The 22,103-nt window shown below is 43.1% G+C and overlaps 2 protein-coding genes across 6 annotated transcripts in view; one reads left to right on the top strand and one right to left on the bottom strand.

Moving 5' to 3' along the window:
- Positions 1-592: 592 nt before the first annotated feature.
- Positions 593-16,630, bottom strand: Dydc1 (DPY30 domain containing 1). 3 transcript variants are annotated; one of them, XM_021182558.2, is made up of 8 exons: positions 16,568-16,630; positions 11,342-11,511; positions 10,879-10,980; positions 9,528-9,617; positions 5,878-5,937; positions 4,797-4,901; positions 1,323-1,455; positions 593-747 (listed from the first exon to the last, which is right to left on the bottom strand). In XM_021182558.2, the coding sequence occupies exons 2-7, from the start codon at positions 11,486-11,488 to the stop codon at positions 1,432-1,434; spliced, it is 528 nt and encodes a 175-aa protein (XP_021038217.1). In that variant the 5' UTR covers positions 11,489-11,511; positions 16,568-16,630; the 3' UTR covers positions 593-747; positions 1,323-1,431. The 3 variants fall into 3 exon arrangements, with proteins under 3 accessions (XP_021038217.1, XP_021038215.1, XP_021038216.1); XM_021182556.2 differs by lacking the exon at positions 1,323-1,455; XM_021182557.1 differs by lacking the exons at positions 1,323-1,455; positions 16,568-16,630 and adding an exon at positions 15,096-15,115.
- The window catches only part of Dydc2 (DPY30 domain containing 2), a 15,315-nt gene continuing 9,768 nt past the window's right edge, over positions 16,557-22,103 (top strand). Inside the window, exons 1-2 of one of the 3 annotated variants that reach the window (XM_029469195.1) lie at positions 16,557-16,619; positions 19,975-20,025. The gene's annotated coding sequence lies outside the window, so the exon portion shown is untranslated. Of the gene's footprint in view, positions 16,620-16,644; positions 16,728-19,974; positions 20,026-20,353; positions 20,559-22,103 lie in introns of those variants that run through there. The other 2 variants (XM_029469194.1, XM_021182560.2) reach the window with 2 other exon arrangements.

Here is a 22,103-nt window from a genome sequence, read left to right as displayed (position 1 = left end):
GGTGCTTGTGCCTACTGGCTGATCGAGAAAAAAAAAAATCTCCAGGTTCTCCAAGACTGTTTTCTGCTCCACTGTCTGTGTAAACACTCGTTGCAAGAATCCTACTTTCACAAACCCTGAAAAGACAGACAGAACCTGGCTACCCAACAGCACAGAGTAAAGAAAAGGAATCCACTACATTTGTTCTCCAGTGCGGATGACTGAGCCAACCTCAAGACCATACACTCCCAGAGCAATGGGGAAAATACTCCCTGCAATCCTGCCTACGTCATAGGAGTTTGCTTAAACGTTCTAAGAGGCTCCACCTGCCAGCAATCTGGAAAATGCTTTTCAGTTCAATCTCAAAAGGAGAGGCCATGTCTGAGGGCTGTGGAAACCCTTGAGACCTCGATCCTTTGTACAGCAGTAGTTTCTAGATCTTTCCTTCCAGGCAATCTTGTTCTTTGTAGAGGTGTACATTCTTTTGGCTCATCTCTTGCCTCTTTTTTGTTGCTTCAACAAATTCTGTCAGACTTCCTCAATGCATCACAAGTAACTAATTTGTATTGAGATATCTGCACTTTATTTTAAGGATACAGTTGAAGCCTGTTTATAAAGTTAGTGAGTTGATGGGAAGGGGAGTAGGGCCCAAGTTTGAAAAGAGAAAAATACATGTTAGGGCCCTTGTGATTTGAAGTTTGAAACAGGTAGAAAATATTTCTTTGCAGGTGGTTGGTCCTACAGATCTTGATCAATGTTTAAGGTAACCTGAAAGCAGAATACAAGGTAAATAAACTTTACTACAGTGAAAAGACACAAGACAAAGAAAACCAAGCTTAAACCATGTCAGTGTGACTATAAAGGTCGCTGTTTGAGTTTCAGGTGATTTTAAAGAGTACCAAAGTGTAATTATAAATGATGTTCTCAAGCAATGTCGTTTCCACACCTTTCTCAGCCTCCTTCAGAGACACTCCCTTCCCAGAGCCACCCCCTATTGGGAACAGAAGCCTTGTCCTGTTGATTATGAGCCTTGGCCTTTAAAGGTCTGGGGCTCCTAATGGTTTCTTCCTAGCTAGACTCCAGGCCTTCACACAGGCACTCTCCTCAGTGTTGTGCTTCCTCTCCTATCTCAGGTAATACACATACCCGTGCCTACTGAATGGGACTCTTCTGTATGGTTCTCCTGTCCCTACCAGAACTATACCATACATAAAGTGCATTTTGGTCATGTGTACATCTCATTATCACCTGAAATTCAACATCTCCATGGCTAAAGCTTCCCTGTGCAAAAAGCCCTACTTCCTTTTCTTATGTCCACCAATTCATCCAATGATAACACTCACAGCTCAGCTGCTCGGGGACAAAGGCTGGGTTTCCTTCTCGGCTCCCTCTCCCCCATTTCTTGAGCCAAACTTAAGTCTATTCTGGTTATATTTGTGCTGCCGCCACGCTTCAGGGAGGCGCCGAGACACCATTCTGGGGGTAGGAAAACGCAGTCTGAGATGTGGGACGCCTAACCTTGTAATCCCTGTCCCCCACCCCAGACATCGAGTCACCACAGAGTGCCACACAGAGGCTCAGGTATGAAGGAGCAGGGCTCCATTGGCCTGCAAGGAGGCCGGACCAGTGCGGGCCCACGGGCTGAAGATTGCATCTAGCCCAGGGCCCATTCTGACAGCTCCAGTTTAGCTCAGTAGCAATTGTCCTCCGCTTGGAGACAGTTGTGCGGAAGCACAGAGAGGCCTTCTACAGGAGACTTAGGAAGTGTAGCTCTGTAGGCGAAGGCCTTCTCCATGCTCCCCCTGGTGGTGGTAGATGAAAGAGACAGTCCTTGGTTCAAAACTGTTTATTGGTTGTTCCTCATGGAAAATGGATGTGTACCAATTTCTCGAGGTGAGCCAGAAATTAAATACCTTTTGCAGGGAGGAATGTCTGGGAAGGGGAGCTTATTGGCTACACCCTCATGGCCTCTAGGTACCTCATTAGCATGGAGAACTCTGTTCTGGGCCTACAGGACCAGAGATCACATTTTTCTTAGGTGGGAAGTGTGGCAAGTGTTCCAGGCAGGGAGCAGGGAGCCACCTACCATCTCAGGTGTGTACCCGAGTTTTCTAGGACTCAGACCTTACCAAGTTTCCTGGCAAGATCCATTGCCCCACACCAATGTGCACAACCTGCAACGTGATCTGGCTTTTCCACCCCCTGCCTTTAAACCCCACCCCTCTCCCAGCTCTGTGAAGCTGAGCTGCAACACTGGGCTGTTTGGCAGCTTCTTGCTGTCTCTAGTTCCAATTCTCCCTGCCTGGTCTCTTATAACCCCTTTCCAATGGCTCATGGGTTCAAAGGGAAGGAATTGTTTATTGGTTCTAGCTCCCTGTTGTCTATCACTAAGTCCTTCTAGCCCTGCTTTCTGCATAGCCCTTGAAAACAGCTTTTTCTCCTACTTCCAATAAACACTATTAAATATTGCGACTCCCGGTGGGCCCCACCCCAACCTGCAGGCCTTCTTACCCTGTACACTAACCTTGCTCCCTCCCTTAGCTCATTTAGCTCTTTCTTCCCCTTCCTCCTCCCACACTATCGTCGCCACCACACACTCTTTCTAAAGTGCAGCTCTGACTGGGTCCCCCTGCACTGCTTGCAGGTAAACATCAGAGAGAGTCCCTGAGTAGAAATTACAAGTTCTTTCAGGGTCTGCTCCTGCTATCTCCTGATCATTGCTCTTTACTCTTTCCTACCTGGGTCTTTAACCCTCTTGTGTTTTCCACCTGTAATTCTTCCCTGGAACTCCCTCTCCCCACCCCTGAGTAACAGTCCCTAACTTCTCTCCAGAATGATCCTCCCTCAGCTTGCTACCCTCATCATGTCCCACCCTCTCAGTACCCACAGAATGAAGTAACAAGATGTGCCTGTTCTAGCTTACTTGCTTGCTTTCTTTCTGTTGCTGTGACCAACACCACGGCCAAAGCAACGTGGCAGGGAGGAGGGGGAAGCATCTTGCTTATACTTTCAGGTCACAACTCATCACTGAGGGAAGCTGGGGCAAGAACTGAAGCAAAAACCATAGATGACTAGACCAGGCCAGACTGAAAGGACAGCGTCACCTCCATTTCAGGACCAGGACTGGCTTCAAAAGGAAAGACATCTATCTGTCACAGGAACTAGGTTAGAAGTCACCAGCTCCATAAAATTCCCTCATCCAAAGACAGCCTGGAGATAACCACAAGAACAGGGAAATATCTCGGGGTTGACCATCTATGCTGGGCAGCCTTGTATGGTTTAGATATCTCATCCTGTGGCTAAACGTTCATGACATAGAAATGCAGACCACAGACCACCTGGCATGAGCCAATCAGAAAACAACCCATGTAGCATCCTCATCACCCACCAATGAAACTTTAGATTACCTAACCAACTCTCTAAGATCTCACCAAATATAGAAGAACGTAGCAGCTGATCAAAATTCTACTAATGTCACCACTTTGGCCCTACCAATCACATTAGAAATTATCTAATCCTTCTGGAAAATTCCTCTAGCCCTACATGAAAAAGGGCCGGGAGCTCCTATGGACTGGCCATTTTGGTGAATGGTTGACCCCCACATGCTGGCTGCTTCTGCAGAACAAACATTCTTTGCCTTTGCATACTACCTGAGTCTGGGGTCTCCCTTCAGCCATCCTCAGACCCTAACAAGACCACTACTTGCCAACTGATTCCCTCACTTTCCTTATTTCTTATTCAGCCCAAGCCCACGGTAGCTCTCCTACATGAATTGGCATTCAAGAAAATGCCCCCACAGGCTAATCTGGTGGAAGAAATTCAAATTCAATTCCAGGTATCACAAATTGACAACTAAATGTCTTCTTGCTCCTGGCAAGACACTCCCCCTGATCTGACTCAGTTATTCATAGACCTTTCTTTCAGCCATAAACCACATGGGTATGAATAGTAGATTTCCTGGTCATTCTCCTGATAAGGACCTAGTGCTGTTCAGATCGCGTTCCTCCTCTAAGCAGAAAACTCGAGCAGGTGAAAAGCTGCCTTACTCCCCACTACGTCTGGTACAATGCCTGGCATGGACATCACAGTATGCGTGATAAATGCACATGTGCAATAATATACTATAAAAACACTTGTTCTCACTAAACTATGTATGTGTTTACAGAGTTTGTTCCAGAGAGCCAAAACGGTTCTTTCCCTATTGAATTTAAGGATTGCATATTTCACAAAATTATTTTACACACGTGTATTTCTTTTTTCTTTTTTGTGACCTTGGTAGTTTTTATCATTATTATTATTTGTTATTATTATTATTTCATTTATTTACATTCTAGTCCCTCCCACTCCCTTACACATGTATTTCTAAGAAGTTTTGATGTTTTCAAATTCCAACTGTAACATATATAGATACAGATTATTATCTACTGATTGAAACATAGACAGATATAGAGCTATACATGTAAATAGACAAGAGTTATGCCAGTGGGGCCTCCTTCACAGGCAGAACACCAGTTAAGAATTTGGTTAGAGGGGCTGGGACAGTGGCTCAGCAGTTAAGAGCCCTGGCTGTTGGAGAGGACTTGGATTTGAATCCCAGTACCTATAGAACAGCTCAGAACCTTCTCCCAGGGGATCTGGCACCCTCTTCTGGCCTCCACTGGCACTGCAGATGTATGGTACACAGACATAGAGATATACTGGCAAACGACACTTTTGGCCTTTTTAACATAAAGGAAACTATTATTTGCAAACCAATCCCATACACACTAGACATTATCAACACAAAAACCAATCTGTCCTGGGATCTTGATACTTACATCAGATAACATTGGCTCATCGAGTTCCTCCACCCGGCTCAAGTTAGGCGCCCCGTAACGATCGCTAATCTCCGCTAGGGTTTTAGCCGAGTCCATCACCAATTCCTACAGTCACAAAATTCAGTTTCTACTTTCACATGGCTTCAAAATGAGCATGCCCCTTTTCTTTCAATTTTGAAATAAAATTTCTGAATTAAGCACTTAAGACTCATCACTTTTATTTGATAGAATTCACGTCTACCACTGCCCGCTAATGGTATGAGAATTCTAGTATGAAGCACTAAAAAATATTTTTAAATCCATTTGGAATTTTAATACACATAATTTGTAAGCAATTCTATGGGCAACATAACAGGACATTGTAGCTTTAAAATATTCCAGTACAAACAGAATATCCAAATAGTATTCACTTTGAAATTTGTTTCAAGACACTGCACACCTGTGCCTTATCACCAAAATATCCATCTGGACTGTCAAGGTTTTTTTTGTTGTTGTTTTTTGTTTGTTTGTTTGTTTTGTTTTGTTTTCTTTTGCTTTTGTTTTGTTAAGGCAGGGTCTCACTATATAGCTTTAGGCATGCCTGGAAGGAATCACAACTTACCAGCCTCAGGCACTGTGATCACATATGTATGCCACCATGCCCATTCTGGTATTGACAGTGCCCTTATTAAAACTTTAGCCACTTGTGATGGTTTGTATATGCTTGACTTGGGGAGAGGCACTATTAGAAGATGTAGCCTTGTTGGAGTAGGTGTGTCACTGTGGGTGTGGGCTTTTAGACCTTCTTTCTAGCTGCCTGGAAGCCAGTATTCTGCTTTCAGATAAAGATATAGAACTCTCAGCTCCTCCTGCACCATCCCTGGCTAGATGCTGGCATATACCCACCTTGATGATAATGGACTGAACCTTGGAACTTGTAAGTCAACCCCAATTAAATATTGTCCTTATAAGAGTTGCCTTGGTCATGGTATCTGTTCACAGCAGTAAAACCCTAACCAAGACACCACTGATACAAAAAGTAAGGTTCTGTTCTAAGATATGTGTTCATGTCCCACGACACACAGTAGGTCTCCCCTCTCACCTCTGCCTGCATGGGCTCCTGCTCCTCACCCCTAGCCGTGCTCTCCATGCTCATCATGTTCTGCATAAAGTCAAGAAAACATTGAATACTGCTCATTTCCTTTCCATGTTTGGTTTTTAAGCTTTATTTTTATAAAGTGCTATGGTCTGTTTAACAGCAAAAGCAATGTTACTTTCTGAGGACTCATTAGAATACAGTACACACAAAACAATAAGTCACAGTTTAATTTCTTATTACATACTAATAGGAGATAACAAAAATTGAAATTCTTTTTAAAAAATGAGTGGACCAGAGGTAAAAGGTAAATCTCTATTGCTGAGGATACCATGCCCTTCAGACACATAGTCTTGGGCTGAAAGAGACCTGAGTACCTTTTATCCTGGGGATCAATTTTTATGATACCAGAAGGTACCATGCAAGCAAGCTTCCAAAGGAAAGAAGCAACAGCTATGATGCCTATGAACTACAATAACCAGTATTGTAGGATAACCCAAATGGTTCAGTAGTGGCACATATACCTTAGTGGTAAACAAGAGCTCTCTAATTGGACATAATAAGATCTAATCAACAAGAGGGGCATCCTGATTGGTACTGGAAACCTAGCTAACTACTCAGGCTGAGTAAATTCTTGGATCTTAAAGGAGAACCTACAACCACCATTTTACTAAACCCACATAATTCCTAGATATTCTAAATATTCATCCTTGAATCCATATATAAATGTTTGGGTTCATCTAAGGAAACTCATTAAAGTTCTCTGAGCAACAGACAGAGACTATTACAGAAAACCACATTAAATTAAATTGAAACCACATTAAAATTAAGTTAATATAAAACCTCATTAAATTAAAATGCAGAATTGAGGCGTACAGACCCAATGAATACATCTACAAAACAACTCATGCACCTAAGGCTCATAGGACATGGCAGAGAGCAAAACAATGGTAAGAACCAGAGGATCAGGGAGTTTGCTGAGACTGTCTCCTAGTGGTGTCAAAAGCTACATACGTGAAGTCTCACAGCCATGACTGCATAAACACAAACTGACCAAGGACAACAATAGCCAAAGGGAATGAGGAAAGCCCTATACAAAGAACTATAGGCAACTAAAGAATAATGAGAGTAGGAGAAATAGTCTTCCCCAGAGAAAAGCACACTAAATAGTTATCCAATGCCAAATGTCCAGCACTGAAAACATATACAAAATTACGTTATACAGAGCAGGTTCTATTTAGGAATATACATATGAACAGTGGGAAATTATTAATGTCAACCAATTAATTATTAATGGGAAATTATTAATGGGAAAAGGCAATGAATTTGAAAAAATGAGAAGTATATGGGAGGGTTTGATGGGAAATAAAGAATAGAGAAATGATGTAATTACATTATAATCTTAAAAATAGAAGGGAAATGTATAAAAAAGATACATCGTATAGAATTTTCTAAGACTTAACAAATATTATGACTTTTAAAGATGGGCTGAAACATTAAAATTGAAGCAAACATTCTAGCAGCTATGAAAAGCAACGATATTAAAATAACATCTTAGAATAAGATTTTTAAAGAGAACCTGAAGTTGGGTTTTATATAAAGGAAGAAAGGAATGCCTATTCTAAATGAATTAACCTTGCCCAAGCCACTGTGCCATACCCAAGTATAGGTCCTTAGCAACACTTATACTCACTCTGCAATGGAAGTGTTTGCCCAGCATGGGAAGCCACTTCTGAATGAGAAGGGCTTTCTTCTAAACAAGCCAACTTACTATAGCACCCTTCTTTTCTTCTCTTTGTCTTTATGACCTTCAGCAAGGTCACATGGTTAATGCCAGGATAAGGCATTTTGGCAGTTCGAAGATTACTCAATTTGTGACTGTACATATGGCCACCCTAACTATAGAGAGATATGTAGTACTATTTTGCACTGATGATTGCATTTTTTTCCTAGAAAGCTTTTATTTATTTACTTTTGACCATATTTGAGACGGCGTTTCTCTATGTAGTCCTGGTTATCCTGGAGCTTGCTATGTGAACCAGGCTGGTCTTGAACTCACAGAGATTTCTCTGCCTCACCTTGTGCTAGGATCAAGTATGGACCACTACACCTGGCTTTTCTAGGAAGTTATTACCCTGCATCCGCACAGTAGCCCACACTGTTTATATTCTTACAAGAGCACCACTCTCAACTATAAGGATGACTATTTAACAATAATCTTTCTCCCAATTGTTTTACCTAAACCAGAAAATGATTCCATTTCTCTGCAATGCTGGGAACTTCAACATGTGACTCTCTGGAACCCAATAAACTCTAAGTTCTTCATCCTTTGCCATAAACCAGAGCATCAGGAGAGAGGCTAAAATCAGCCTCAGAGTGCAGCAGGGGAGACGTTCCCGTTAGCTCTTACTCTTGCTCCCAGGGCTTCGAGGAAAGCATTCCTAACTGGCCTCTCTTTAACTCAGGAGTCCTCATACATTGGACAATGATAATTTATGTGTCCCGAACAAGGGACACAAAAGGACTCGGAGCAGTGACTAAGTGTTTCCAAGGTGGAGATGAGTATCATTAAGCCAATATGGAAAAACAGTGTACAAAATACTAAACTTGTCTTGGCTCTGGTTACACAGGCTTAATACTTGGAGGGTCCTCTGGTGTGTTCGTATATGTGTGAGCTTATGCACAGACCTCAAAAATGTTCCTGTTGCCCAAGCTAACAGACTAACAACTAGATATTAAAACTATGCAGATACTTGAATCCATTCTTCAATATCTCACCTGTTTTATTCAACTCACCACCCTATGAATTTTAAAGAAATGTTCACCATGCCTTTAATACCAGCACTCAAGAGGCAGAAACATGATTTCTGAGATCTGAGTACCAGACCAGCCTGGTCTACAGAGCAAGTTCCAGGACAGCCAGGGCTACCCAGAGAAACCCTGTCTCAAAAAATAAATAAATAAAACAAACAAACAAGAAAATGTTTCAAATGATGGGTTTTTCTCATTAATGTATTAATAAATATATCAAATACATTTGATAGAAGTTGCTTCTGATTTCAGTGTTTACTGAGGGTTCAATAAAGAGAGTTTCAGTTGGATAGGGAGGAAAGTAGCCATAGACAATCAGGAGTCTGACCTATATGGCACACATTTTCAGGATATCAGGAATTATTACCAATGAAAATAGGTATTTTTAAAAATTAACCCACTTCATTGTTTATTTTCATAAGAGACATGAAAATCAACATGAGAACAGATTTTTTTAGATATAAATGATTTTTTGATAAATGTAACATGAAGAAAAGTGATATACAGCTATCTCGTCTATCAAGTACCTTCAAATCAGCCACCATAATTAACAACAGCTGTCTCCCGATAAAACCATTAGCAGAGTCCCTCTAGAGACCTTTGGGCTCACAAAGGCACACGTGTGACTATACTCACTTCCTGAGTGATGCCTATGGTCCTGTACTACAACCACTGTCATGAAACAGGAGAGCAGACAGAAAGGCTCGGGCTTGATCCCTCTGCTGATGGGAAACGGGAGTCTGGGTTGTACATCCTACAGTCTTTCTGCTGTCATGGATGGAAGAAACAGCCTGAAGAGTCTAGAAGCTTCTAACAAGCAGACATGTAACAAAACTTCAGATTACCTTACTTGATTTTTCTTGCCCTGTCTGGAAATCTTCTGACTTCTGTTTCTCTTTTTGTTGCATTTCCAACTCCAACTGGATTGCCAACTGCTACTGGGGAGTAACAAGTGTTGAAGTCTTACAGCAGTTACAGCAGATCAATAGCTAGACGTTACCATTCCTTTTTGCTTCTTTGTCTTACACAGGTCTTACCTACACAATCCAAGCTGGACTCTAACTCAGAACAACCAGACACACCAGAAGAGGGCATCTGATCTCATTGCGGGCATTTGTGAGCCACCATGTGGTTGCTGGGATTTGAACTGGGGACCTTCGGAAGAACAGTCAGTGCTCTTACCCCGCTGAACTATCTCACCAGCCCTGCTCTAGATCTCTTAATTTTGATATATTTACATGTCTCTAATATGTAAATAAAAATGGAAAGATGCCTTAGGTATGGTACTGAAGCCTAAACATGAAATTTAGTTATGTTTTACCTTCTACCCGAAAATAATTATATACCATATTTTAATAATTTTTGAGTGAAACAAAGTTCAACAGTGTGGAATTTCTCACGTTTTGACATCATGTAAGCACTCAAAAAGTTTCATATTTAGGGACTTTTTTGGATTTTTTTTTTTCAGGTTAGAGATGTTCAACACAGAAAGCTTGGTCAACCCATTCTTCCATCCTCTACAGTATTATTTCAGGCCTTCGCCATTCTTTCCGTCCCTCTGACCTTATCACTTCGTTCTTCATGTGTGTTTATGATTGGGTCTTACTTTGTGAAGAAGATAGAGACAGTAACACACAGTCTTCTTTCAACTTGTCACCAGCTGACACACCCATTCACACTATACGGAGGCCACCCATTCTCTAGCTCTGAAGTACAATAAGAAGCACACATTTACTTGTCTCCCAGACCCACTTTCTCTTATTCCTGTGGACAGAAGGCTCTAGACTCTTTTTTTTCTATTCTTTAATGTTACTCATTGTGTTCTGTGTGTTCCTAAATCAAAATAAAACCCATTACTCTCACAAGCTCCATGAAAGCATTATGCTCACTCACCATCTCCCTCCTTACCTACTACTCTCCACCCTGTCCATTCTTCCTACCCAGAGTGTCTGGCCTTGGAATGGGCACCAACTCAGCAGTGGGGCCCTTGACTACTGTCCCTTGGCTTCACTGTCCCCTTGGCTTCCATCACAACACACTCTCTAGGTTGCCCCATTATCTCACGCTATAGCCTTTTCTAAAAAGGGCTACTAGAGAGCCATGTCTAAGTGGCCGGAGATGGTCACTGTTTCAGGATGTGGGTTGCATACACCAAGGGTGATGTTCACTTCAGCCACATCTGCCCGCTTATCTCACCTGCTGAAATAAGAGTTCTTCTGCTTTGAGTCGCTCCAGCATTTCCTGCTCCATCATGGCTAATTCTCTCTCATGCTCCAATGTAATCATTTCTCTCTGTCTCTAGCAATTGGTAAAAAAAAAAAAAAAAAAAGCAACAGCACATAATTAGAGATCCAACCATCTTTAAAAGCAGTTTTAGGTTTTAGCTGAATAAAGAACACAGAATTAAGATTATACCATAAATATAAATGAAAATCAGAAGAAGAAAAACTGTATAGATAAATATATCAACATATTTGACATATTTAAATACAACAGAAAAAGACAACAGAGAGAAGAAAATATTTAAAATCAAAACAAACTTTTAGTTTTCTCCCCTATTTTTATATATTGTAATAGAAAAACAGATTGAACATAAAAAATATAGACAAGAACTAATTGTCGTGCTCTTCTAATTTCCTGAAAGGACATCTATATTTACCATTTGCTCCATGTTCATGTTTTCCTTGTGCTTATAAAGCCAAAAGGCTAAATATTCAATTGGATCCAATGGGCGAACTTTGGCAACTTCTGTGAGGCCTTGAGTCAGGCATGTCCCCAGACACTTTTGAAGATATCTTGATTCCATTTCTAACTCCTAAATAAAACCAGCTACAGAAGTTTTTGATTAGGCACAGTTAAAAATAAAGTGAAACTGGGCACACATCTTTAATCCCAGCGCTAGAGAGACAGAGGCAGGTAGATCTCTGAATTCATGGCCAGCCTGGTTTACAGATCAAGTTCCAGGACAGCCACGGCAACACAGAGAGAAACTCTGTCTTGAAAACCCAAAACAAACAAACAAATAAGCAAACAAACCTTCACAGGACCAAGGGCCTCCCTTCCCACTGATGACAGATCAGGCCCCCTCAGCTCCTTCAGTCATAAAGGACAACACTTAATTGGGGTTGCCATACACTTTCAGAGGTTCAGTCTATTATAATCATGGTAGGAGCATGGCAGTGTCCAGGCAGACATGGCTCTGAAGAAGCTGAGAGTTCTCCACCTTGACCTGAAGGCCTCCAGGAGAAGGCTATCATCCTCCGGTAGCTACAGGGAAGCTCTCAAAGCCCACCCCCACCAGCGACACACTTCCTCCAACAAGGCCATGCCTCCTAACAATGCTACTCCCTGAACCAAGAATATTCAAACAACTACATTCCCACTCCCTGGCCCCCATAGGCTTATTCAAATACATAAGTCTATGGGGGCCATACCTAGCCATAGAATAATGCAAAATGCAATTAGTCCAACTTCAAAAATCCCCATAGTCTATCACAGTCTCATCAATGTTAAAAAATTCCAAGTTTGAAGTCTCTACTGAGATTCATGAAATCTCTTAACTGTAATTCCCTATAAAAATCAAAGTCAAAAATCAGATCACATACATGGCATATATATATATATATATATATATATATATATATATATATATTACCGTCTATTGGACTGAGCACAGAGTCCCCAGTGAAGGAGCTAGAGAAAGGACCTAAGGAGCCGAAGGGTTTGCAGCCCCATAAAAGGAACAACAATATGAACCAACCAGTAACACCAGAGCTCCCAGGGACTAAACCACCAACCAAAGAATACACATGGTGGGTCTCATGGCTCTAGCTGCATATGTAGCAGAGGATGGCCTAGTCAGTCATCAATGGGAGGAGAGGCCCTTGGTGCTGTGAAGGCTCTATGCTCCAGTGTAGAGGAATGCCAGGTCCAGGAAGCAGGAGTGGGTGGGTTGGTGAGCAGGGGGAGTGGGGAAGGGATAGGGGGTTTTCAGAGATGAAACCAGGAAAGGGGATGACATTTGAAATGTAAATAAAATATCTAATTAAAAAATACATTACCATTCCAAAACATCACAGCAAGGAAACACTGGACCAAAGCAGAACCAAAAACCAGCTGGGCAAACTCCAAACTCCATATCTCAATGTCTGATATCCAACTCCATTAATGACTACAACAAACTTCTTTCTCCTGGAGAGGTTCAACTCCCTGTTAGCAGCTTTCCTCAGCAGGTATCCCAGGGCTCTAACATCTCTAACATCTTGGGATGTTCAAGGTAACTTCAGCTTTGCACCTTCTTGTTCCAATGACCGAGATCCACACATGATCTTCTGGGCTCCTCCAAAGGGCTGGCATCACTTCTTTCTCTAGCTCTGCTCTCTGTAGCACTCTATGCTCAGGTTGATCCACTCCACTACGGCTGATGTTCTTGGTGATCATCCCATGGTACTGACATCTCCAATACACTGGGGTCTTCTGTTGCAACTAGGCTTCACCAATAGCCTCTAATAGGCTGTCTTCATGGTGCCAATCCTCAGCTTCTTTTCATGACCCCTTCAGTCCTGGGCCATCAACTGCAACTGAGGCTGAATCTTCATCAATGGCCTTCCCTGGTCTCTAATAGTACCAAGTCTCAGCTGCTCTCCATGACCCCATCATGCCTTTAAAACCAGTACCACTTGGGTGATTCTTGCACATCCCAAGTCCAGCTGCAGCACCAAGTACAACCTTGACCATCTCTGGAATGTAGCTTCTTTGTACTCTCAAAAAACACTTCCTATATTTCACTTCAGTAAAGCTGGTCTCTTCTTAATCACCACTAATTTCTTAACTCCAGCTAACCAGCATCAATTGCCCCAGTAGTCCCTTCTATTTTTCACTCTAGAGTCAGAGCCATGTGGCTGAAGCTGGCGAGTTCTGATGCTTCCTGGGGCTGGAACATGCCTCTCTTGTTCTATGATATTATCATCAGCTTTTCGTTTTCTAACTTCTTCACTGCCTAAGGTTAGCTCTCCTGGAACTTACTCTATAAACTGAACTTCAACTCAGAGATCTGCATGGCTCTGTGTCCTGAGTTCTAGGATTAAAGACATGTACCATCACACCTGGACCCAAGCTTTTCTTTATTTAGAACTTGCTGTGTAGCGGGCTGGCCTTGAACTCAGATATCTGCTTCTTCTGTCTCCTGGGATTAAAGGTATGTTCCCCAATGCCTGGATCTAAGCTTTTCATGGCCACTGTTCCTCAAGACCTGGATCCAGAGCATGTGTCATCGTACATCAAGATCCAAATCAAAAGCCTGTATCTTCCAGCCTTAAGATATGGATCACAGGTGTGCCCTCCATTTCTGGATTGTAGTTCATTCTAGATTAAAAGTCCAAATGAGAACAATAATAGGTAATAACACCTAACGTGACATAAATATTCCTTGTTCAACTGCAAACACATAAACAATGGCTATGTGGGATCTTACCCCAAGGTCACCTTTCCCTTAATCTGTTAAATATCCTTGAACACAGGAATTAGTTCCATTGCACTTCCTGGTGTCCCTTTATTACTTGAACCATACGTTTTGTGTTTCTTTTCCTTTTAGTCTTGCTATGCTTGATCAAAACAATCTTCATGAGAGTAATCCAGAGGATTGCTATGCTGGGTGTTTCTGAGACTTTCTTTGTTTGTGCAATTAATCTGAGTCTTTTCACCTGAGCCTCAGACAGACTCTTCAAACAAGGGAGAACAACAACATTTGTCACCAATAGATAAGAAAGATCTCCACAGTTCAAATCACCCTCAGTACCAATGTTCTCCATGTTCCTACTATGATGAACCATTAAGTCCCACTTAAAGCATTCCATGGCTTTCCAAATCAAAAGTTCCAAAAACCACATTCCTTCAAACAAAAACATGGTTAGGTTTATCACAGCAATATCCAATCCCTGGTATCAACTTCTGTATTAGTCTGTATTTCTATTGCTGTGAATCAACACCATGATCAAGGCAACTCTTACAAAGGCCAACATTTCATTTGGGCTGCTGTACACTTTCAGAAGTTCAGTCCATTATCATCATGTCAGGAACATGGCAGCATCCAGGCAGCCATGGCAAGGGAGGAGCTGAGAGTTCTACATCTTAATCTGAAGACCTCCAGGAGAAAACTGGCATCCTTGGGCAGCTAGGAGGAAGCTCTCAAAGCCCACTCCTACAGTGACACTCTTCTTCCCAAAGGCCACACCTCCTAACAGTGCCACTCCCTAGGCCAAGCATGTTCAAACCACTACAACTTCCCTTTAGGTTCACCTCAAGCTCTTCCCTGACATCTTATATTATGGGCTCTTATTCCTGCCATTCTACGTATCACATTCTGTACTTTCCCATCTCAATAATCCTTTCCTTCCTCTACTGTTGGAACATACCTCCTCACCTTCAAGCCACAGATCATGTCTGGATCCAGAGTTTTGTCAAGCAGTACAAGGGAGTTTCTCCTGCTTCAAGTAGCTCCTACATCCCTTGACATGCTGCCGAAGAAGTGTATAACAGTGTATGAGTATGTGTGTGCATGCTCATTTGTGTATGTGTATGTGCACGCTCGAGAAGATGTGAGTGTGTGTGTGTGTATGTGTGTGTGTGCACCACTGTCTCTCCATGGTGGCACATGAGCAAATATATGCCCACTCCCAGCTGTTTCCCTGTCTTTTCAGATATGAAGGCAGATGCATGAGTTTTGGGGGATTGACTATTTCTATTTACCTCATATAGGATATGCAGATGGACAATAACAGACCAAACAAATGATTCCACCCAAGCCCAGAATTGTGACACAATGGTATTAAAAGATCAGAATATGTTCACCATTGCAGTTCTTGACTCCTGTCTCAAAGGTGCAGACTCAAGACTGAAATGACATGAGAACATGGTATAGTCAGACTGAAACACCACTTGAATGTCCAGGTAGAGGTTCAATTACATACAATACCATGGAATCCAGAGACAATATAAGGGAATGGAGATGCTCTCTAAATAGGGAGTGGTTTCCTAGTGAGTCACAATGCAGGAGGAAAGGGTGACATAGCAATTGCTTCTGCTACCAAAGGAATATACACATGTATGTGTAAGTGTAGCCCTAGGAACTGACTGGAGCTGGCACAAATGAGCTGATTTCCAACTAGGTTGGCACTGGTGTCCTAACCACATAAAGAAAAACATTATGACAATTTATTTATAGAGATAAAATCACCATGTGGACATATCAGTGTCATTTGAAGTTCAGTTACATAAAACATGGAAGTTACTCTTTCTGCTGCTCCAAAAACATAAAACCTGAGAAAGGAACAATGGTTGTCAAGGAAGGACCTCTGATCTAGAATTTTGGCCAGGTCTTTTTGGGGTTTCTGGCAGCTGCTTAGCATTCTCAGTGGGGTTTTCATGAGGTCCCTCCGTCATTTTTGTAACATACATGTCCTGGTCATGTGAGGAAACTCATAGCCATCTCTTCTGTCCTAAGAAATGTTATTTCCCAACAAACACCAGTGTGCATCCAACTCCACAGAAAGTCCGTCCCCACAGAAACACCTGCCTCTGAACTGCAGCTGCTTTGAGCCACTGAAGGATGTCCTCTGCCAGGACCTGGGAAGAAGTGCTGGATTCGGCACTCAAAACTACAGCAGACCTAATTCAACTTGAATTTCTGAGAAACAATGAATAATTGTCTTCTAGTATATTTGTGCTGGAAAGTAACCCGTTTGTCTAAAAACAAATTTCAATCAGGCAGCCACCAACCTAGACACCTAGGTTAGTTTTCCTATTGGGTGGCTAGGGGGCGGGAGAAGGGAGGAGGAAAAGAAAGAGGAGAAACCGGAAGAGAGTAGGGAGGAGAAGGGGAACTAACCCTCTCTCGGACTCCGGGTTGAGACCTCCGCCTCCGGGTTATGACTCGCAAGGTGAAAATTTGACAACTGCTTCTGCAGAGATACTAGAGAACCAGTTCGAAGGAAAACGGCCCAGCCTCCTTGGTCCACGCAGCTGATACTAGTTCTGGCCACCTGCCAGTGAGTCGCGTCCCGTTGCCTGGCAACGAGAGCACGCTAAGGTTCCATTGCTACCCAATCAGTGGAGGCAAAGAGAAATGAAAGGGGAATTCGCGCAGTGGGAGTGGGGGTGGGAGTGGGGGTGGGGGTGGGGGTGGGGGTGGGGTGGGAGGGAGGGGTGGCGTACCCTAGACTGAGCTTGGAGTGCGCACTGTAGGGGATGGGGTACGCACGCAGATGGGAGAACCAGATTTATGGGAGAGCAAGCACTGTGGAGAAACAGTGGGATAGAGACTTGGAACTTAGCAGGCATAGGAACCCTTAGATAGGAGCCCTGTGGACCAGCAGATCTTTGAAAGTCAGGGGAGACTCCTTTGATCCCTGGGGATTAAAGCTGCAGGCTTGTTGGCTTGGTATAAGATTCCACACCTTTCAGAGCAAACTCAAACGCAAGCAACTTCAGGTTACCCAAAGACACCCTCTGCCAGGCCCTCCTATGCACTTTCCCCTGATGTGTTTGGTTAGTTTTTGTCAACGTGACACAAACCTAGATATACCTTGAAGGAGGAAATCTTAAATGAAGAACTGCCTCCATCAGACTGACTTGTGGGCATGTATGTCTGTGAAGCGTTTTCTTGATTGCTAATTATGGGCATATGCCCACTATGAGCCGCGAGTGCCCATCCCTGAGAAGGTGGGCTTGTACTGTGTAAGAAAGGTAGCTGAAGCCCAGCAGTGGTGGCGCACGCCTTTAATCCCAGCACTCCGGAGTCTGAGTTCGAGGCCAGCCTGGTCTACAGAGTGAGTTCCAGAACAACCAGGGTGACACATAGAAACCCTGTCAAGGAAGGAAGGAAGGAAAAGGAAAGGAAAGAAGGAAAAGGTAGCAGAGTCAGCCAGGGAAAGCGAGCCAGTAAGCAGCATTTCTGTCATAGTTACTGTTTCATGCTCTTGCAGTGAGTTCCTGGCTTGGCTTTCCTTGATGACGACTGACTGTAATCTGTAAACCAGATAAATCTTTTTGTCCCCCAATTCGCTATTGGTCATGGTGTTTATCAGAGCAAGAAAAAGCAAACTCTGGGGATGGCATTGCTCAGTGGTAGAGGCTTTCATAAATGCAAGAAGGGACACTGATGGATCAACAACGAATGAGCCCTCCCTCTACCCACCGACCCCCAACATCAGAGGGCTCAGACATATTTACTCAGGACTTAGTATGTGACTGTACTGGCTGGTTTTGCGAGTCAGCTTGACACAGGCTGGAGTTATCACAGGGAAAGGAGCTTCAGCTGGGGAAATGCCTCCATGAGATCCAGCTGTAAGGCATTTTCTCAATTAGTGATCAAGGGGGGAGGGCCCCTTGTGGGTGGGACCATCTCTGGGCTGGTAGACTTGGGTTCTATAAGAGAGCAGGTTGAGCAAGCCAGGGGAAGCAAGCCAGTAAAGAACATCCCTCCATGGCCTCTGCATCAGCTCCTGCTTCCTGACCTGCTTAGTTCCAGTCCTGACTTCTTTTAGTGATGAACAGCAATGTGGGAAGTATAAGCTGAAAAAACCCTTTCCTCTCCAACTTGGCCATGATGTTATGTGCAGGAATAGAAACACTGACTAAGACAGTGACAAATGCCAGAGGTAGTATCTCAGAGGGCTTGTTCATATTTAAGCCCTGTAGCAGCCACTCAATAACTCAGGCATGGAAAGATGTTCTGGGAAGGCAGCTGATGATTCTGTGCTGGGATTCTATGAGAACAGATGAGTGGCTGGGAGTTGCATTGGGGATTTTTGTCAAGTCACACATATATTGAATCTGAGATGTTGGAAGTTGCACTTCACCCAGCCCATCAACAATTCATCATCAGATCACATAGAGCAGCAAGGATGTGGAAGGCTGTTTATCCACACACTGGCACAAATTGAAGATGACTTGTCCCAATCCCTTAGCCTCCACACCTACCTCAAACGTCAGCTTTAAACACAAATGTATACAGGGCTAGACCTTCTGTAGATTCAATTTCCTTGTCTTCTGACTTCTAGAAGCTATGTTTTGAGTGTAATCTTGAGTCTCGTCCTGCTTCTTTTGTGTGTTTTGTCACTGTGTCATGCTCCATGTCTGGCCTTAATTACAGCTGTGTCTGTGTGGTGCTTTCCGTGAGACTGATCCCCATTGGCTCAGATATTTGAATGTTTGGTTGCCAGTTGCTGCAACTGTTTTGAAAAAAAATTGAATATGCCTTGTTGGAGGAGGTGTGACACTGGGGGTAGGCTTTGGGGTATCAAAAGCCCACAGCAGGTCCAGTCTGTCTGACAGTGCTCCAACTTGCAGATAAGATGTAAGCTCTTAAGAATGGCTCCAGGACCGTGCCTGCCTACCTGCTGCCATGTTCCTATTCCCATGATGGTTGTGACTCACCCTCTAAAACTGCAAAGCTTCAAATTAAATGTGTTCTTTTATAAACTGTCTTGATCACGGTATCTCTTCACATCAATAGAAAAGTAACTAAGATGTCCTGCTTGTATAATACACTCCCTATTTCAAGATCCTTAATCACAATTGTAAAGCTCCTTTTAGCAAATAAAATAACATTCACAGGTTCCAGGTTTGAGACTATGAGCACCTTTGGAAGGAAAAATGTTAATACTGGAACAAGCCTTCAAGATGGCTCCTGTGCCTACATATATTGTTAGGGTCTTCTTACTTTCTGGCATAATAAATTGTCTCTGACTGGTTATATTTCTTTGCCCCAATCCTGGAACCAAACTTTATTTTTTTTTTACAAGATCTATGATCCCTTAAATTATGAACAATATTTAATCCCCCTTTGAAGCTGGGGATGGTAGAGTACACCTTTCATCTATTACAGGGAAGAGATAGGCAGGGAAGAAACACAAGTTCAACCATACTGTGATATCTAGGCAGTTGCAGGCTAGCTTATGCATAGTGAAACTGTCTTATTAAAGTAAACAAACAAAGTGTGCTCATAGCACTCACTGCATCCAGAATGTTTGGATTTCTAGGCTCTGATATTGGTGAGGGGTAGAATATATTTATGTTTTCTGTACTAATGTCTAGTTATTCATTCTTAAGTTGAAAAACTGGAAATATGGAGGCTAGGTTCTAGGAACATACGTTGACAAAAATCTTGTTCCATAATAGCTCATGTTTCTTAAATTCTTCCTGTATGCCAGGCTCAGTGCCTTTCATGTGATTAATAGCTCAATCTGTTCTTTCCATATTATGAGGGATGTATTTTACTTCTGTTTTCCAAAGGGCACCCAGACTCTGAGACACCAAGCAACTTGCTGAAGATCACCCAGCTCTGTAAGTGGCAACAGCAGACATGGTCTGTTAGGTGCAGGTGTCTGTGCTACTGTGGCTCTGCTCTGGTTCACTGCAGCTTCTAGTGTGGCATTCTGTCTGGGAGTGCATTATCTGCCACTCTTGACACCTATTAGGAAATCTAGGATCATCAGTTCCACCTAAAGCGATGCTGTGGGATAGTGTGTCAGCAGAGGTTGACAGGCCCATCCTTTTCTTCCCTCTCTCTCCCTGTAAAGTAAATGAGCCTCTGTTGTCTATGTCATAGACTAGCTTCCAACCTCACAATAACACAGCTTGCTGTACACCCAGAGTTTCTCTCCAGGACCTTATTTTCTCTGTACTTAAGGGTAAATATGTGTGAGTTGGTTAAAATCCTTCACCACCCTTGACTAATAATGTGCCAAGTCCTCTCAAGACTGATGACCACTGGGACTCATGGTCTGACACATGCCAGCTGAAAAGGCATAGGAAAGACGCCTGCTTGACTGTAACAGCTATTGGCAAGTATAACTTGGCTGGTTCTTCTAAGAAAGGTATGTTATGATTTGGATCTTAAATGACCCCCAAAACCATGTGCTAAAGTCTTGCTTGCCAGTCTGTAGTGTTAGCTCCAAATGAAATTTCAGTTCCTCAAACTCCAAAAGGCAATCCAAGTATCCAGAAATGGACTCAACTTGAACTATAGGAGGATGTCTGGTAGTTGGTAAAAGCCAGCATGCCTCAGGAACTTGTGAAGCCAAAGCCAATTCCTCTCTACTAAAAGAATTATTTTTCCCTATCACTGGCAGGATGTGGTGCCTATTAGCATACCAAGGTGCATAGTGGCCTCCAGGCTCCCTCAGTATCTCAAGTACCTGTTTCAAAGTTCATGTTAGCATCCAAGGTCTTCTTACCTTCTCTCCTACCCTAAACTTCCTTCCATCATGGGCTTTCCTTCCCCCCACAGTTAACCTTCTCCTTATAACCCTGCTAATTTTTATATACTTTCCCTGCCTCACTGTGTCCTCCCATCCCATGCCCTGCTCCTGCTTCTCTCCTTGCCAGGTCCAATCCACTGGCCATGTTCAGTCATCTTTCTCTGTCCCCCACCCCCACCCCCTGCTCTGCTCCTGACATTTCTAGATACCTCTGGCTGTTCTCTCTCTCATATCTACAATAAGAGCTTTCCCTTAACCATTCCATGGAACAGTCATGCCGTCAGTTTGTGCATGTAGTATTGTTGGAGGCTGATGGAATCCTTAAAATTGATAGGGTCTGCGGCAGAAAGGTGCACCAGGAGGGCATGTCCTGAAAGGGAAGTGCAGAACTCCGACCGGCAGCTTTGTTCTCATATGTTGCTCCATACCCTGAGGTTTTCTCTGCTTTCCACAGGCCCAAAATCAGTGAAGCCAAGTGATATGACCCGAAACATATCAAGCCTTGGGCGAAAGTAAACCTTGCCTCTTTAGCTGATTATCTTAGCCATTCTGTAATAGCAACAAAGTTTACTAATACAGAAAATTGGCACCAAGAAGTCAGACTAACTGCTTTGATGACTTGCTCATGGGCTTCAGGAATCTTTGGAATTGGAAGCATTTGGAGAAGCAGGCCTACAATGCTATAAGCAGAACTTGATGGGCAGTTCTGGCAAGGGCTCAGAAGACCAGAGTATCAATAAGTATATAAACTGACGATGTGACTGACTGATGAATGGTTAAGAGGAGGGTTTTACTGTAGATGGAAGGGAGAGGACAGCCAGAGGCATCTAGAAAGTCCAGAACAGAGAGAGAAAGAAGCAGGCTGAACGTGGCCAGCGGACTGGATCTGGTCATGAGAAAGCAGGAGCAGAGAGATGAGAGAAGGAGAGAGGTGGAGGTAGAGAGAAACTGAGAAAAGAAGACAGAGAAAAAGAGAGAGAGATGGAGAACATGCAAGAGGGGAAGGCAGGAGACAGAGAGAGCACAAAGCTGAAAAACTGGAGTTATAAGAATGAGTAGCTAACTGTGAGCATCCACTTCTGTGTTTGCTAGGCCCCGGCATTGTCTCACAAGAGACAGCTATATCTGGGTCCTTTCAGCAAAATCTTGCTAGTGTATGCA

The sequence above is a fragment of the Mus caroli genome, chromosome 14, assembly GCF_900094665.2.
Source record: "Mus caroli chromosome 14, CAROLI_EIJ_v1.1, whole genome shotgun sequence".
NCBI classification, from domain to species: Eukaryota; Metazoa; Chordata; class Mammalia; order Rodentia; family Muridae; genus Mus; species Mus caroli.
This window is presented reverse-complemented; position numbering and strand designations above follow the sequence as displayed.

Coding starts and splice junctions, on each gene's coding strand:
- Dydc1 (XM_021182556.2), bottom strand. CDS start 11,488: ATGGAATCAAGATATCTTCAAAAGTGTCTGGGGACATGCCTGACTCAA. Junction 10,981..11,341: donor ACATGAACATGGAGCAAATG/GTAAATATAGAT, acceptor ACCAATTGCTAG/AGACAGAGAGAAATGATTAC. Junction 748..4,796: donor ATGAGCCAATGTTATCTGAT/GTAAGTATCAAG, acceptor TTCTGCTTTCAG/GTTACCTTAAACATTGATCA.